This window comes from Cuculus canorus, chromosome 7, assembly GCF_017976375.1.
Source record: "Cuculus canorus isolate bCucCan1 chromosome 7, bCucCan1.pri, whole genome shotgun sequence".
Lineage (NCBI taxonomy): Eukaryota > Metazoa > Chordata > Aves > Cuculiformes > Cuculidae > Cuculus > Cuculus canorus.
The window spans coordinates 28,994,642-29,013,096 of NC_071407.1; the positions used below are offsets into that span (position 1 = coordinate 28,994,642).

The following is an 18,455-nucleotide window of genomic DNA, read 5'->3' on the forward strand; positions in this document are numbered from 1 at the left end:
ATTCATTGCAGCCCTTTCAAGCATTGCTATACATCTGCTGAAAATTATCTTGGTTTATTTCTTATGGGAATCATATTTTCCTTCAAAAGTAGATGATGTTTAGGGTGGTGTCATGCTTAAAATAGTAATAGACAGCCGTGACATGCATTATTTGGACAGGAGCTACTGCATCATGTACTATAATGGTATAGATTATCTTATTCACTGCTATGGTAAAAACATTAAATGTTCTCTTTTTATGTTAACATCTGTCTTCAACTCTGCTTAGTAGTAGTTTGGGATAATTTTGATCTTCATTTGTTTGGGCCCAGGACAGACATTGTTGTAGTCCAGATGTGTAAGCATTCACAGCAGAGTTAGAAAAACTAAACTCAAGTTCCTGGTTGAAGAAATGTGTAATTATTGTGTAATAGAGCATCATGAACCTGTGGACTTTGGAGACAAACACGTGTAACAAATAACTGAGTTTGTTATCAGTTTCATCTCCTAAAGGAAGTGGCACGCAGGCTCACAATCTCATTGATCAAGTTCACATCTTGCAAGTCAGTCTTTGCTGCATGCGGGCTTGATTTATTTGAGCAGAAGGATTGTTTGCCGCCATGTGTCAGTGAGGGTCTCCACACTGTTGTGAAGCTGTTTCTGTTATTCTATGTTGTGAATTTACCATGACATCTTGGTATCATCCTTAGGAACCAGTCACTTGTGTTAGTGTTGGGCAGCCAGCAGCTGTGTCATTCACAAAGTCATGAAACTCCTTTGTACCATTTGACTTCTAATTTATCAATGGAAACTTGGGAGCTGCAGAGTCACATTGAAACCAAGTTTTCTTTGGATGTCCTGACAGGTATTAGTACCTTTCAGGGCAAAGTTCTGAACATCAGATTCAGGAAGCATAGGTTGGGTGACATCGTTTATCGTTTGACATAGGTTATCTAGCTATATAATTGTTTCACTTGTGTGTTGGGTATGTGTGGAGCTTGGAAAACCATGTTGAAACTATTAATTTTTTTATTTTCCTTGCAATGCTGGTTGAAAATGCAGTAAATATGTCATGACATGAGTGAGAGGTCTCCAACAAATTACCTTTTTGTCTGACTTTCACATTTGTTTCCTCTGGTTTGTCCTTATTGGATGATTGAGCTTCTGATGTATGGCTAGAATGGATTTGCAGCAATATGGCTGTTTCAGAAAGAGAAGCCAGGAAGAAGATATCAATTGAAAAGCTTTAATAAAGTAGCGAACTCCCATAACCCAGTAATTTGAGAATCAAAAAAATCCAACCCTGGCTGCTATTAAATGTATGTTCCACAGACCGCTGATTTTTTAAATACATCCTATCGGCGCTGGTTCTGCAAGCAGCTGTTTGTGATAATCAGTTCTAAAAGTCCTTTATCCCCTCTCTGCTGATGACTGTGCTATAACCTTTGGCTTCAGACTCCTGGTGGGAACATGGTACATAATTCTACAAAGAATGGAACCCTTATCAAATGACAGCAGTACTTATTGTGTTTAACAGTGCTGGAAATTAGTTTCTCAGGCACTGATCTTGACAGGTCAGCTGTCACAAATTGGTAGGTGTATCTGTAAATACATCGAGCCTATAAACAACATTCTGTCTGCAAGAAGTGGAAGTTAAAATTGGCACAGGTCTGAACAAATGAAATATTTTGAAGCACAGGGATGCTCAGGAAAAACTCCCATCTGGAAAAGGGTTTCCTCATGTTCCATTTTTTAACATTATCTGCATAGTTTGATTTTTAAAGACTGAAAAGTTATGCCTCCGTAGGGAACAACAGGGAGTTCTCTGCTGAACTGAAATATGCTCCTCCTCCTTGCACCTACCCCTGATGCATAAAAGAGCAATCTTTGCCTCTCTCCTTTTGAATAAAAGGAAGGAATTTATGGTTTTGCACTGGAATGTCTCCAGCTCCTTTTAGGAATTCTTAGTGTCAATGCAGAATGTGAAATGTACAGTATTTGAAAAGTCTAAGGCCTTGATGTGACATTAGGTGGGGTTTTTGAAGGCAAAAGGAGTAGGAGAAGGAATTGAAATGTCAGTCCACTGATGGTGGAGTAATAAATGAATGTGTTACATTTTTCATTTTTAATAAATATTTAATCGTTTTCTGTAGATTGTGCAGCCATTTTGGCCCAAACCTTCCCTGTATCTTTGTCATATACTTACTGCACAGGACAGCTGAAGAAGGCTTAGACGGTAACCATTCCTTACAGATTTGTGGCACAATATATATCACACAGACCTATAGTGGTCTTGGAGGTCTGTTGAACCGCATTGGTTTATGTCAGCTCATAAATTGGTCAATTTGGTTTTGCAGTCACAAAAGCTAAGAGACATCTGGACATTATTTCAGAGCAAGCATCTAAATTTCATTTTAAATGATATTATGGCGATATGTATCTACCTGTATTGCTGCAGACACTTGAATGTGCAGAAGGTCATTTGTCACTCCAGACGGGCATCTCAGGGCCAGAGTTTCCAATTTGAGATACTTTAGCTTTCAAGAGCATCATTAGAAAGCTGAGTATTATTCAGTCATTCTTCTCCTCCATCCTCCAGGTCAGCTGAATAAATGGAGGCATGGTTTAATTCTTTCCCCTCCGGTGTCTCAGCTTTGAAGATTTAGTGACTATGGAATAATCTACATCAGTTGTTCTTGTGTGGTAGTTATAATGACTGAATATTCACTGAATGTCCTGTTCTTTTCTAGTTCCCTGTTTATCATTTTAGTACAACAAAACAAAAATAAAACTACACAGATCTCTCCCATCACTTTTTATTTGTTGGTTTGATTTTTGAGGTCTTGGGATAAAACTGAAGTCATAGAAGTAAATCATGTAGGACATCTAGCCATAGGCATTTGCAGTGAAATAAGTTCTTTCCAAGAAGGTTTTGACTTGTTACATGAAAATTAGCTTCTGGCAGGAAGAAGTCACATTTCACAGATCTTGGACTCTGCTTAATTTCTGTAGGGCATGCCTTCAGCTAACAACACTGCTTCCACATATGTGAGATAGTAGTGGTGCTTAAGAGTAGAACTGAAAAAATAGAAGGAAATGGTTTCTACTTGATACTATTTATGACACTTCTGAACAAAATGACACTGTGGATTTTGTTGGAAGGCAGAAGGGGTGTCTGCTGCTGCTGCTGCTGAAGAGCATATTTAGTTTGAATAATCCAAAGGTCATTTAAGATTGACTTTTCTATTGGACATATTCTATTGAGTTTTCCTGCATATCTGTTCAGAAGATGCACTAAAATTGATTTTTAAAGCAATATATTTAATTGAAAAATAAAATATTTAGATGTAATGTTCCAGGGAGATATCCTGAAAACATGCATCCAGGTACATCTAGCAGATGCATGAAGTGCTGGTAGATATGAGACATTTGATCATCAGGAGCCTGGGAACTTGAGAGGCTGTTGTTGTTTTACTGATGAGGTAGAAGGAGAGCAAGAAAAAAGAAAATAGGACTTAAGGTAGGATCTGAAGAAAATCCAAGACAAAAGAGGAGACGGTTTGACAGCGTAAGTGTTAAGAATTTATGATCATCAATGAGTGAGAACGCTGTGCAGCAGGAAAAAAGGGCCTTCTTTAACAAGCAGTAGGGAATGATTTGAAAAGTGGGAGGGGCCTGAGCGTAGAGCGAAATATGGGATAGTGAGACCACAGATAATCCTGAGGACTCTCAGGCAATATAAGCTTACTGGAGAGACAAGTCATCAGAGAGATCTAAGTGAAATAATATTACAAATATTACAGATATTAAGTAGTTATGTTACAGACATCCATGAAAGTATGTTCAGGCAAGGTATTTGTTTATGCTTGTCCTCTGGATCTCACCAATTCTGATTCTGCATTAAAAAAGCTACACATTTTTCATTCTCTCTATATCAGATCTGGATTCAGTCAAGCTACTGTTAAATATTTATGTAAATATTGAAAGATTTCTGCCTAACAGTCCTTCAAACTCACTGTGCTTTCTATTCTAGTTGGCAACGTGGGACTCTGAGAAAGGACTGAACGGGAGCCTCCAAGAGCGACGTTTGGGCAATGACTTACAAGGACTGACACTCAAAGTGGTGACTGTCTTGGTATGATCCTATTTGAGTACAGGAACCAAAATGCTCAAAATAAAAAGGATCTGACTATTTGGGGCACTTCCCTCAGTATTTTTCCCTATCATTTTCAATTCTGTATTTTTGGATGATCGGTTACATAAGCATTGAAGATAGATGATGACCTTTTATTGTTTTATGTGAAGCTCTCAGACATACAGATCGTTTTTTGGGTTTTTTTTTTTTTTTTGCTTATTCTATTATTCTATTTTTCTAAGCGCACAGCGGTGCATTCCAGATACCATACTCTAACTTGGATATGCAATTTCCAGCATTTCATGGATTTTAAGATCAGATGGGCCAATTATGATAATCTAATCTTGGCTCTTGTACACTGCAGGCTGTAAAATTTAATCAAGTGTTTCCTCCATCAAGCTCCTGTTGAGATAAACCATATCTTTTAGAAAAGCATGGTCTTTCAAAAAAAGTTATTACACTTTTGGGATACCTGTTTGTTAGTATCCAGAACGGTAGCAGAGGTCCTGCCAGCTAAGTAATAAATTAGGAGCAAATTAGGGCTTGAATGCATTCCAGCCTAAAATATTGCAGTTTGCAGGTTGTGGAATGTCTAGAAAACTCTTTTTGGGATTTTTATTGCTCTTTTTCTGAGTTGTGGTACAAATAGGAAGTACTGCATCACATCATTAAGGCATTCTTTTCATTGCCCAATTTTCTTTCCTCTGTCTGGTCACAGGCAAGGTTATGCTATAGTTTATGTGTAAGGTGACCAGATCGCTTCCAAAACAACATCAGTACTGGGTTGCAAAGGCAGAAGACTACAGTTACTGTACTGCTGCCAGCCCTGACGTTCTCCTCCAGGAGAGCAGACCCCATGCCTAACGGAAAACATAGCACATAATGCTGCATTTCCTTGGTCCAAAACATACAGTAATAGAAAGTAGTCCAGGAACTAATACCCATGGAGGTTGTTCTTTAAATTTCCAGAGTTTTAAATATGTGCAAAATGCAGCATTTTTAGTTCTTGTTTCAGTATATCTCCTGGATATAATTTTCTGTAAAGAATGGCTTGTTAAATTGGATTTGCTCTGAGATAGATGGCCAGTGGTTATGTTCCTATCTAGGACTCTTGTGCTTCGTTTAATACCTACATCCTAGACAGCTGGTTTGGACACTAAGGTAGATGTCTGTGCCCCCGTTTAAGTTGTTGAGAAGAGACAGGTATTCCAGAGAGCAGTTCATCCTGTGGACACCAGGAAGCTGCTAGGGGGGGTGGAACTGTCCTATAGAGTCTCTGCCTCTTCTCATAAACTGTGGAAAGTTCAAGGCCACAGAGAGCACTCTGGTGCTGAAGCACTATCTTATAGTATCCTGCATTGCCTACAGTTTTTTCCCTCAGAAGGTTAAAAGTGTCTCAAAACCTATGCCAGGTTGTCCAGAACTAGCTCAGAAAACATCCTTTTGCTAAGAGCAGCACACTGAAATACTAGTTTTGAGTATCAGTTAAGATACTGTTTTGTTCTCAGGAAGAACCTTTTGTGATGGTGGCGGAGAACATACTTGGGCAACCAAAGCGATATAAAGGATTTTCCATTGATGTCCTGGATGCACTTGCCAAAAATCTGGGCTTCAAGTATGAGATCTATCAAGCTCCTGATGGCAAATATGGACAACAACTCCAAAACAGCTCCTGGAATGGCATGATTGGAGAGCTTATTAATAAGGTACACTGACAAGAAGCTGTATTAGGAAAAAAAAAAAAAAGGCAAGAAAGCAAAACCAACCTATTTGGAGTAGGGTGTCAAAGCTTTGGGAGGGAGGTGTTTAAATTCTTCCATTCCTCCATTCCAGATTGCAAGAGAATGGATTGGGGTGAAAGCACCAGTGCAGAACGCTTCTGACCTATGTGTGGTTCGAGTGTGGTGTAAACTGAGTGATTTAAGACAATGTATACAGGATAGGAACTGTTCTGTTTACTCCCACCTCTTCTCAACACAAATTATATCAAAGTACTTCTCTGCGTTTACGTAGTTGTAAGAAGAAAGGACATGTATTTGTATGTGAACGGCTACAGGAAATAGAGAAACAAATAACGTATTCTTAAAATATTAATTACTATTATTTTGATTTTTGTCATTATGTCTTTGTTACTTATTTGTAGGTATGGCTTTATTTGTGTCACTTTGTGGCAATCCGTTTGATAACAAACAATTGTTTGACTCCAAAACAGGAAAAGTGCTCCTAGTAATATACCATAAACACATGAAGGGCCAGAATTTAAACTGATCTCAAGATTACTTATTCATTTAAAGCAGAGAGAACCAAATTTCTTTTCCTAATTACAGTATTGCATATCAGGAGTAAGTTAATTGAACTCCGTTGAAGTAAATGGGGAAAGTCCATAGCTTAGATTGTCCCGGAGAATGAAATTAGAGTGGATTTTGTTCATGATCTTGCTGTCTGACATGGGACAAATGTTAATCAAGAAGGAGAATCAAAAGAATTAATATTTCACATTGCTGCCCTTTGGAGAAAAGGTTACTCTTCTGCAGTGGAGTTATTACTGAAAGTGAAAGCTTTCTCATTATCTAGTAAGTAGGCGGCTCAGTATCTGGTGAGTAGATGTTTCGGAAGAAACAGAAGCAATTAAAGTAACAGCAAGCGTGTGTGTGTTAATGGGATGTTCTTGGTTGGTGCTAGGAAAAATGAAGACTTTTTTACTGTTTTGCAGTGATATGTGGTAAAAAATGCTGTTAAATTTCTTTGGAAATTGCTTTCTTTTAAGCAACAAAGTATCTATTATGTTTTTTTTTTTTTTTAAATGGTATTTCTGCTAGGAGGTTTTCCCCTGACTCCAAAGGACTTAAAAGCAGACCTCCCAAGCCTAACATTTGCTTTTATGTCCAAACAAAATGTAGAGCTAGAAAACAGAAAGTACATTCTCTTTTTTTGAAGATAACTGTTTCTATTAAGATGGAGAAATAATCAAAATTTAATTACAGCTCTTCAAAAGCTTTGAGAATTTTATTTATTAACTCCTGTCTTATCTTTCATTGAGTTTGCTTAGTCCTTGAGGACCCTCTATATGTAAAACCCACTCACTTTAAATGTTGAGGTCAGAGCAGTTTCAGGAGCTAAGTTGCCTTTGTTGCATTCAGATATTGTAGTTGCTTTATTCATTGTAAAGAACCAAACAAAATCTCCCCGTCCAGTTGTCATATACAATCCCTTCATGAATATGGGAAGCTGACAGCTCTGCAGGGAGAAAACAAACATTTGCTCCTTGCAACTTGCTATCGAACACACAGGCTAAATGACTGGTGTTTTTTTCTTATTGTTTGCAGTGTAGCAGGTTAATACGGTTTGGAGCTTTAGGCATCCTTTGGAAAACAAGTGAGGAATAAAGGTTAAATAAATTGCACTCAGTCCAGAGAGGAGTCATCATGATGCTTTTTGTTCTAGAGTACTTCAACAGGTTATGTTTCACTATTCTGCTTTAGACCAGTGCAATTAATGGTCAAATGATGAAAGCAATTCTGTTTTTTATTTTTAGACAATTTATTTTAATTTGTCTAAAGGTGTTATAGAAAGAAATACATGAAGTAACTTGGATCTGAAAAGTTTCTCCTTAAGGCTCATGCTGGCAAAATTCATGGTGAAAGAAAAAGATCTTATCTGTTGCATTTGTCTCGCAGAGGGCAGACCTAGCCATCTCAGCCATCACTATAACACCAGAACGAGAGAGTGTTGTGGACTTCAGCAAGCGGTACATGGACTATTCAGTGGGGATCTTAATCAAAAAGCCTGAAGAGAAAATCAACATCTTCTCTCTCTTTGCTCCTTTTGACTTTGCGGTGTGGGCTTGCATTGCTGCAGCCATCCCTATAGTTGGTGTCTTGATATTTGTCTTGAACCGGATCCAGGCAGTCCGAGCCCAGAATGCTTCCCAGCCAAGCCCTTCTGCATCCTCCACCCTCCACAGTGCCATCTGGATTGTGTACGGCGCCTTTGTTCAGCAAGGTACTTAGCCTCTTATAAACCTCACTGATGGGTGTTCAGAAATACTGCCTTGGGTAAAGCAGGTCAGGGCATGTGAGTCTTGTCCAGAATGATCAAAAGGTGAAAGAGAAGGCTCATATGGGAAGGGAATGCAATTTATTAGCCCAGCTGATGAAAAGTGGGAAGAGGTAGCTAAGATGGGGGTGGAATGTGTGTTTGTTCCGGTTTTTTGTCTCTCAATAAGTCCAGAAAAAAAGACTCCAACGGGAAAATTATCACATGATTAAAAAACTGCAGAGCTCCTTGGTACTACATTACAGGACTTCTCCAACTCCAAACCTAGGACCTCTGCTAATTGTTTAAATTTAATTTATATTCTTGCGTACGTTTTTGAACTAAAGTAAGATAGTTTATCTTTTGATTCTTCGAAATAAATGGGAAAATGATCTGCAGTCATGTAACTAAAGTTATGCTCAAGAATCTCTAGGCATGGGACTGATCTGATTGAATTCAGTAGGATTGCTACTATGAACAGTTACCAACAGTAAACAATTGTTTGCAAAGTCTGCCCACACACTTTTGTTCCCGTATGTATAATGTTAGTACTCTTCTTGGGAGGCAGGGTTTGTTGAATATTAACATAGGGGTACATTGATAATGTATTTCCTACGTTTTTTTAATTACAAACTTAGAAGGCTTCAGCTGGAAAATCCTTACTCTTGCTGTGATATTTGGTTCCCTCATCTCATTAAGGTGTTGTCCCTGATGGGTTAAGTACAGTCAGATATAATCGGCACAAGCATACGCTGAAGTGACTAGCACCAGCGCTGTGGCAAGGGATGGTCTCCAACAACGTTCAAGTGTAACTATGCTTTGAAGCCTGCTAGAAAGAAATCTTCATGTTGCTTGAAATATTGTAATTACACTCATGCTTCAGTCTTTGTGGATTTAAATGCAGCACAGATAATGCACAAACCTTTGGACAGTTTCTTTGGTTTGTTTTCCAAATCTAAAATGGTCATTGAAAACAGAATATTACTATATTATGTTCTGAACACTGTAATTATTTAATTCATGCATATTAATTGTGCCTCAGTGTTAAACTTTGTTTATTTAGAATATTTTTCATGTTCTGTGTATTTGATCCTCAATAATTCTCAAGGGGAATATTTGGAAAGATGATTTTCTAGAACAGTAGCCAGGGCAAGAGGTTGATTGGAGAAACTGTTTGTGAATTAGTAGTCTTAATGGAAGCAGTGCTTCTCTTGCAAGGAAAAGGCTGTCTGGAGGGGAAGCAGAGTTGGAGAGGGTCAGCTCCAAAAAAGTTTAACATCGCAGGGTACGCAGAAGGTGATCGTAGGTGGAAGCTGCTGAGAGACCCTCACTTTCTCTATTTGTAGGAGGTGAATCTACTGTCAATTCTGTGGCTATGCGCATTGTGATGGGAAGCTGGTGGCTCTTCACCCTTATCGTGTGCTCTTCCTACACAGCGAACTTAGCAGCATTTCTCACAGTATCAAGGATGGATAATCCTATAAGGTAAGAGATGCCTCTTAACATGAAGCTGGAAACCTGGATTTCACAGAAAGGCTTTATCCGTTTGAGCACTCATTCTTGCAGGAAGGAGATAACGCTAATAAAATACTCTGCTTATTCGCAGGGCTGCTTTTCTCTTCTTACCCCCCTTCTCCTTCACTCCTACATCTCCCCAACGGTTTTGATAGGTGCAAGGAGGGGACAATGACACTTTAATTGTGTATTTTTCCAGAAGAGAGATCTTTCTTGTTTATATGTATTTTGCTTAACTAGGACTCTTACTGCTTCAGCTATCTTTATTTCTTCATTGAACGTCAGAGGGAACTATCACCTCTAGGGAACTATGTAACATTTCACTTTCTCACCTTCAATGTGTAATTTTATATTCTCAATATCTTGATGTACACTGTTGTTTATAGTATTATTTGCATGTAAGGTAATATAGGGGATCTGTTAAAATACAAATGGCCAGATCTAGTGGTATTATTTGCAGGGAAGACTTCTTCTCAAGTAGGAAAAAGTAACGAAGTCTGACTGCAGGGTAATAGATGTAATATAACAGTTGTTTTATTAAATTTATATATAATTCTCTACAGCTATGTTGGCAATATTGTAATGATAAATTACTGCTTCTGTAACAAACTCAATTTATCTTGCACCTTTGACTTCTTTCCGCTGCTGTTTCTCTAGTAATCTATACCCAATGAGAATATTTTCAATACACCAGACCTCTGAGGAGCTCCAGAGAGGTGCTGGTTGTTTGCTGGCAATTTGTGTGTGTGTATAATTTGTTTTTCTTCAGAAAATGTCAAGGCAAAGGGATGTTTTCATTGTTTTCCTCTCAGAACACAGATAAAATTTCCAACTTTCATAGAATATTTTGGGTTGATAGGGACCTTAAAGCCCATCCAGTTCCACCCCTCCTGCCATGGGCAGGGACACCTCCCAACAGACCAGGCGGCTCAAGGTCCCATCCAAACTGGCCTTGAACACCTCCAGGAATGGGGCATCCAGAACTTCCCTGGCCAACCTGTGCCAGGGCCCTCACTACCTTCATCATGAAGAATTTCTTCCTAATGTCTAATCTAAATCTTCCCCCTTCCAATGTAAAGCCATTCCCCCTCATCCTATCACTACAGGCTCTTGTAAAAAGTCCCTCTCTAGCTTTCCTGTAGCTGGAAGGCTTCTATAAGGTCTCCCCAGAGCCTTCTCTTCTCTAGGCTGAACAACCCCAACTCTCTCGGCCTGTCCTTGTATGGGAGGTGCTCCAGCCCTCTGATCAACTTTGTAGCCCTCCTCTGGATGCCTTCCAACAGCTCCATTTCCTTCTTATGTTGGCAATTCCAGAACTGGACACAGTACTCCAGGTGAGGTCTCAGAAGAGAGGAAGAGAGAGGCAGAATCCCCTCTCTCGCCCTGCTGGCCACGCTGCTTTTGATGCAGCCCAGGATACAGTTGGCCTTATGGGCTTCGAGCACGCATTGCCATCTCATTGAGCTCATTGAGCTTCTCATCAATCGGCACCCCAAGTCCTTCTCCGCAGGGTTGCTCTCAATCACATCATCCCCCATCCTGTATTGAAATATATGGATAGCCCCGGCCCACATGTAGGACCTTGCACTTGGCCTTTTTGAACCTCATGAGGTTCTCACAGGCTCACTTCTCCAGCTTCTTCTGGTCCCTCTGGATGATATCCAGTCCTTCTGGTGTGACAACTGCACCGTTCAGCTTAGTGTCATCTGCAGACTTGCTGTGGGTGCACTTGATCTCACTGTCTATAACATTGATGAAAATATTAAATAGCACCGGTCCCAGTACAGACCCCAGAGGGACACCACTTGTTACGGATCTCCATCTGGACATTGAGGTTTTAGAACTGTACAACATCATGCAGTGCTAAGATGGCCACTGATCTTCCGCGGTCAGTGTCAACAGGATTAGAACTTAGTATCTCTTGTTTGGTCTGATGGTGAAGTGGAGAGGGTGGTCAGAGGATGGGCAGCATGACACAGGCTCTTCTAGAAAATGTTGAGCCAAGGATTTTAGGTGCTAGAGCAGTTACTGTGTTGGTCTCCCTTGGAGTTGCCCAGGGGAACTGAGACTGTAATCTTTGTGCTCGGCTTCTGTAACAGAGGCATTGACACTTAGATAGGGCTGGCACTGCAAAAAGCTGCTTATTTCTTCTCTATGGTATCTGCACAAAGGTCATAAATAGGTGCATTTCTCATAAATGTGAGTTTAACATTGTTTTTCCGTTGTATACTTGCAGGTATCCATTGTATACTTTGCATGGAAATAGTGCTCTAATAATAAAATCAGCCCAAAACCATAAAAAAAATTTTGTTTTAAATTACTTTTCCATTATTTTGTCTTAAATAAGTGAGCTTTAGCAGTAGTAGAAATAAGAACTGCAAGTAATTTCTGGAAATAATACGGGGAACTAAACAGAATAAGACTACCATTGAGTATCTGTGACGTCTGGCTTAATGGGAATAAGGTTAAGCTCAATAAATGTTGTTCTTGTAACCCAAGGCAGAAATAGTTATCCTGAAAGCATGCATAACGGTCTCAAAAATTTCTGAAAGTTCTAGTTCTTTCATGGCAGAAGAAATTGCCTGTTTGGTCAACTGACTACCTCCCAAAACTCAGCAAACTTCAGAGGAGGACAAAAGCTGGGTTGAAATGCAGTGAGGAATCTGCAAAAAAAGAGATACAGGTTTAAGAGTAGAACTGTGAGTTATTAGAGGAGGCTTTTGAGGCTGAGCTATTACGACAGAAGTGGGTTTGATTTCCCTTCTTAAAATGAAAGGATATTGCCAAGAAACTTGAGGGAGAGAGAGAAGATTTTGGGGTAAAGAAGCAGCCTAGCACTCTTTTGAGACTTTAGAGTACAGATGCCCTTCACCTGTGAGAGATGGCAGCTCAAGAATTGTAATTAATTGTCTTTCTATACCTATTGTTAGCTGTTGCTTTGCAGGTTCCTGGTATCACATCCCCTTGTACGAGGTGAGGATTCTTCTGTGATCTGTAGACACCAGCAGAGTAATTCAGGCACCAAACTAGAAATTTCTGAAGTAATTTAAGTTGCTGTAAGGTTCACTGCCTATGTTTCAGCTACTTGGGTGTAAGGGCAAGGATCTCTGTTAGGTGTTGTCAGCCGCGATGTGGGTTAGTCCTATTGCCTGGGGTGTCTGAAGTGGTCACAGATGCTTTGGCTTAGGCATCTAAATTATTCCCCAAATAATCTGAAATGATAGCTGTCAGAAAACTCTTTGATTTGATCACTGCTTGGTGCAACTGAGCCAGTTAAAGGTCTTGTTTGGCTTAACTTGCCTATGGCAATTTCACAAAGTTTGCAGAGTCTCCCTGAGATCCTGCTACAGGGAGGGAGGGAGGGACGGATCTGGTCTAAATCCATTCTGGAAACTGCTAGTTTCTTAGGAGGGAGGGGACAGAGAAAGAAATAGAGAGCTTCTCCGGAAGCTCTGCTGAGTCTTCATCCATTTCTAAGCTATGATGGTCTTTTCATGTCCCCACTTGTTAGGAGGAACACGTTATAAAATGTTTTGTAGGATTTAGAATAAACAGTTTTCCTGAGAAAGTAAATTACTTGAATGCACCGTGGTGTGGTGTCTCAGCTACCAGTACTACTTAGCTTCAGCATCATATGATGTAGAGTGACTATTTTTGCCTTTCTAAATTTGCCACTCAGCTTGCCCACATTATACCTTTCATGAACCCAGAAAGGAGTATTACTTGAAATGCATTTTTCCCACCCAAAGAGGCACAATAAGTTACAGCTGAAAATTTGCTCACCAGCTGAGAACTACCAAATCCTTCTGTGCATACTGCCATTGTTAAGAAACCGAACCCCCATCCTCTCAGTAAATGTGTGCTGTTATCTCTCCCTCTGTAGGAAAGTCCTCTGGTGTTCAGTACTGCTGCTCCTAAATTGCCAGCAGGAGAGAAAATAGTGTTATGGTGCTGCAGTAGCTGCAGCAGAGTTAAGATTTTCATTACAAGACTGATTTTCTTCCCAATCCCCTTCCAAAATGCCTAATAAAAGTTGTTTTAGCATCAAATTTGGCATGTGTGGTCTGCGGTGAGCAGAATTAGGAGGATGTTTGATTGAATAACTAGATGTCAGTCAACCCAGTGATCCTTAACTCCACAATTTCACTGCAAAACAACTGTCTTATAGAAATCATAAATGATATTTATTAGAAAGGGTTTGGTGAGTCATTCACTGAAGCAAAGTTGAACTGTTGGAAGGCAGATTTTTAGAATTAGTGTGTCAGATCAAAGCCTGCTGATGAGGGAGTAATTTTTTTTTTTTTACATCTGGTATTGGCATTTCTCACACGGCTTTTCTGCCCTGCAATGAGTTTCAGGAATTGTCTGTGTGTTACAGAAAGCTGAAATACTCCAACCAGGATTCGTGGCAGGAAGCAGCTTTGATATGCTGCCTGTATTTCCGTATTTCCTGACAGATTTCCTAAATCCTGGACGGGTTGCCAGGTGCTGTGGTGTCCAGGTGCCGATGTAAGAAACCTGTCTATCTTAGAAAGAACAAAAATAATCTCTTAGTATTTTCCCACTCCCTCAAGGCTCCATCACAAGTGTGATAATGGGAAGAGGCACTGGTTTTCTGGTTGGGCACAGCTGCTTGTGCTGGTTTGTTCCTCGGGTATCCTTTGTGCCCATCACTTGTTCCACAGTGACAGGGTGATGGGGAGAGTCAGAACATGGAGTCTGAGGTCCACATCAAAACCCCTGACCCTTCAGGAGACTTGAGGGTAGCAGAAAACAGTGTGAACCTTCCCAAGCTATTCTGTTTTCCAGCTGCCAGCCGCTGATGCTTCTGCGCCCCTTTGCTCTTTCCAAACTGTTTCTCTGAGCTCTCCGTCCAAAGCACCTCTTCTCAACTTCTCTCTCCGCAACCTCACAAAGAGATAACAAAGGAAATGAAATGGAGTAGTTACCTCAGGATTTCTGTGGTTGTGAAGATTCACGGGCAGGGAATGATCAAGCAGATTTCCTGACTGCACGTGTGCAGAGGAGCGAGAAATTATGCCATTCCAAAAAAGAAGGCGTTTTTTGCGAATGTGGTGGTGACACCCCCTTTGGAACTGAGGCTAGAAGGCCATGATCCAGGTTCTGACTTTGGAAGTGAACAGGTGCTAATTTTTGTTCTTAAATAGAAATCTAAGTAATGCTTAGAGCCTGTGCTAATCCTTGAAAACTTGTTTAAACCAAATGATTTACATTTATTATTCTGATATTTGCCTTCAAAACTGTATGCAGCTGAGATATCTTCTAAGGGGTCTACCTGCCAAATAAGGGCTGAGTTATTACATGAGAGATTGTTCTTTCTTTTGTCTTATTACATTTTCAAACATCCCTTGGATCTACTGTCTGACCTTCCATTTGTAATTATGAGTTTAATTAGCAGTGACTGAACTTCCAGCTTCATTTCTTGTTAACAAGCAGACTACATGCAGTTCAGTAGCTGCACAGATATTCTGAAGCTCAGGTTTAAGAGAGCTTGTCTGACAAGAGGTTAAGAACCATGCAGGAAAAATAGGACACAAAAGGTAAATTATTTACAAATTCAAGAGAGTTTAAATTTGAGATTTTATCAAATTGATTCTTAACAGTTGCACATGCTACGAATGTTTTGTAAGGCATCTGTATATATGCATCCTTGGACTGCGTACAAATACATGTTATATTTCCTTTTAAGTTCACAGTTGTTGTTGCATGATTTGGGATTTCCTTATTTGCATTTTAATCCCCAAATTTCATATGTTTTGGTGACAGCTGAAGGTTTCCTGCAGTTTAGTTGGGGTGATAGTCTGGCATTTGGAAGACTTGGTTACAAATTCTTTTTCTACCACAAGCCTTGTTTGATCTTGGCAAGCTGAGCCTCCTCTCTGTCTCGGTTCCCTTTCTGTATAACAGAGTAATAATTTTTTCATATTTTGTATGACACATTGTCAGTTTAGCTGCTTTAAAAATGACGGCCAGAAATGACCATATTAAAAGAGCTCTGCAGGTATCAAAAAAGATTTTTCTGGGTTGCATATGAAACTGAAACAATCTCAAACTATTTTCGAAGAAAATAGGGAAAGTATTTTGAAGATGCCAGTTAGAAAGAAGTGAAGAAATATTTCGTCTGCTGTGGGTAAGTGGATTTGATAGGGTTGGTAGCAAAAATGTCACAGGAATCCCTCTGTATTTGCAGTGATTTTGTGTTGAAATCCCTTATGTTTGAAAGCAGCCTTACTGTTGTTCATATCATATGTGGCTTTCTAAAGATGTCATTGGATTTTCTTTTGTTGGGTTTAATTTTGGTACATTCAATTTGGACCATTCTGCAGTCTCCGTGCAGCACCTCAGGCACATTGGCAGAAGGCATGTATGAATGAGCATGATAAAAAATAATTATCGTGATTATTATTTAAGGCCTGTGAGCAAAAGCTTCAATCATTAAATAACTAGATTAAGTTCATCCATAAAAACGAGGGCTAAAAAAAGTGTGAGAAAGATGGAAGTAAATGAGCAGAGGCGGAAACTCAAACCTTTTTTCTTTCCAGAACATTCCCTGTTGAGACCACATGGAAGAAATGTCCCAGGGGATGCTCTGCAGCCTTTGTGGCAGGGCAGCGGTGCTCAGGGCAGAGCTTGCCAGCCATTTGCCTTCATGCACTATTCAGGACAAGATACTGTGTTGTTGCCAGTGATTGATCCTCCATCATCTGTCTTTTCACTTCACTTTCACTGATGGTGTTGCCCAGTAGGTGCTTCTGGGAAACCTAGGGCTTCACAAAGCCTGGAGCCTTTTAGAAAGCTTTCTGAATGTTGGCATACTCCATTCAACCATGGTTTAAAGTGAATCGTAATTGCTTCTGTAATTGAGGAAATGGGCAAGCATATAAGTGCAAATATTTCCCAAGGACATTTTTCAAATGAGGATGTCCAGTTGCAAGTCAAACTTGCATTCCATCTCTGCAGTTGCCATTATAAAAATGGGACATATATGAGAGATCAATAGCAAACCAAGAGATCTGTGTTTCCGCGCCCTCTTCAACTCTGCTCTTACAACATCTATGTTATAGCATCTCTTCATTTATTCTTGTTCCTGGGAAGTTGTGTGACTTAAGTGGGTTGAGGTGTTAACATTCAGATGCACACACAGTTTAAAGAAGAAAATGGTTTAGATATGACGTTAGCAAAATCTACCATCTGTGCAGGTAATAAAATGATTTTTTTATTATTTTTTTCTTTTGCTTTGGAAGGGTGAAAATCTAGCAAGAGCAGTAACCCTCATGACAGCCCATCAAAATGTACAAAAATTAGTTCAAATCTGAGATTTGATATACAGCATCTTCTTCTCAGCTCAGACTGAGTCACTTTTTAAGTCAGATTTTCTCATATTAATATAGTTTATTCACTGGCTGTCCATAGCGTAGAGTAGCTGTATGATTTCTGCATACATTAAATCTCACTACCACCTGACTTCATCCTTCTTTTTTGGTAGGATGTGGCTTCTTTTTATTACAAGGGTAGTTCCTAAGACTTATTTTGTTGGGTTTTATTTTGTTTGACTCCTAAGGGATAAACAATATCAAATGCAGCAACAGAAGATTTTTGCCCAATAGGATATTTATATTTTTACAGTTCTTTCTAAAGATGCTGATTTAATGTCTTATATGAACTGATAATAAAATCTAATGTAACAGGATATTAAAAAGGCAAAATAATTATTGCTTTAGTAATTCAAGCAGAAATGTCCTTGAAGCTTTGGAGACTACCTAACTGTAAAGTCTATCTCAACCCATCATTTTTAAGGACAAAAACAAGAGTAAGAAGAAAAACTTCATGGTGAATTCTGTTCGGAAAAGGATTTTGGGTGAAGAACAACTGTTAAAAATAGGCTGGCTAGTGTGTAATGTAAGAAATTAATTCTTCTAAAGAAAGAAATTAAAGAAAAAAATGTAAGAACAGAAAGTCATACTGGTTTCCTGACTTGCTTTTAGTCTAGGCATGGGCTTCCAGCTCTTCTGATCTGTTGCGTGTTCTGGGAAATGAGCCTCGTTTGCTCATGTATAAAAAAAATCTCATCTTGTGCAGTTCCTCACTAAAATCTCAGTGTGAGCAGCAGTTCTGTCATTCTCGTATCATGGTCCTTCAGCATCAGAATTTCTCACCCACCTGGCAGCAGAACTAGTTTTCCCACTTTCTGTTTGTTGCTATATATTCAGTGTCAGCAGGCTGTCTGTGAGTATAAGGAATATGCACCAAATTGTTTATTTCTTTAGATTATTTTGGATGGAAGGAGGAGAGGGGAAAGAAGGGAAGTTTCCAGCAGAAGCAGAGGAAGAACACTTGCTCAGCCATCCTCCTGGAGTAGTGATTAGTTGGTTAACAGTGACCAGTGTCACCATGCTATGGCTAGTCTCAGATGATCCATCTTTGACAATACAAGGTTTGAATTAATAGCCTGCAATAAAAGTTAACTAATGATTATACCTCTGATAGCCTAAAAGCTCAGTGCATACAATCAATTTAAAAGCTGATCTCCTGGAGCAAAGTTCAGCAGCCATTCTTTCAGAGACTTAAGATTGAATATGTTGCTAGGAACCCATTGAGGGCAGGGAAGACTTTCCAAAAAGCTCTACGCTACAGGCCATCTGTACAGCAGTGTCATGATCCTGTCGTATCTCTTCTCTTGCCTCTGCCTTGCTCAGAGTGTCTTCCCTGCAGCTACCTTTCTGCACCAGGAATTGAGTGTTGCAGTTCATACATCTCCCCATCGAGCATC

The 18,455-nt window shown here is 39.6% G+C and overlaps 1 protein-coding gene across 8 annotated transcripts in view; it reads left to right on the forward strand.

The window, feature by feature from the left end:
* The window catches only part of GRID1 (glutamate ionotropic receptor delta type subunit 1), a 599,405-nt gene that overhangs the window by 533,286 nt on the left and 47,664 nt on the right, over positions 1-18,455 (forward strand). For all 8 annotated transcript variants that reach the window (XM_054071863.1, XM_054071868.1, XM_054071862.1 and 5 more), the window contains 4 exons: positions 4,013-4,114; positions 5,623-5,820; positions 7,792-8,116; positions 9,496-9,634. In XM_054071863.1, coding sequence (XP_053927838.1) covers positions 4,013-4,114; positions 5,623-5,820; positions 7,792-8,116; positions 9,496-9,634 — 764 coding nt within the window. The remainder of the gene's footprint in view (positions 1-4,012; positions 4,115-5,622; positions 5,821-7,791; positions 8,117-9,495; positions 9,635-18,455) is intronic.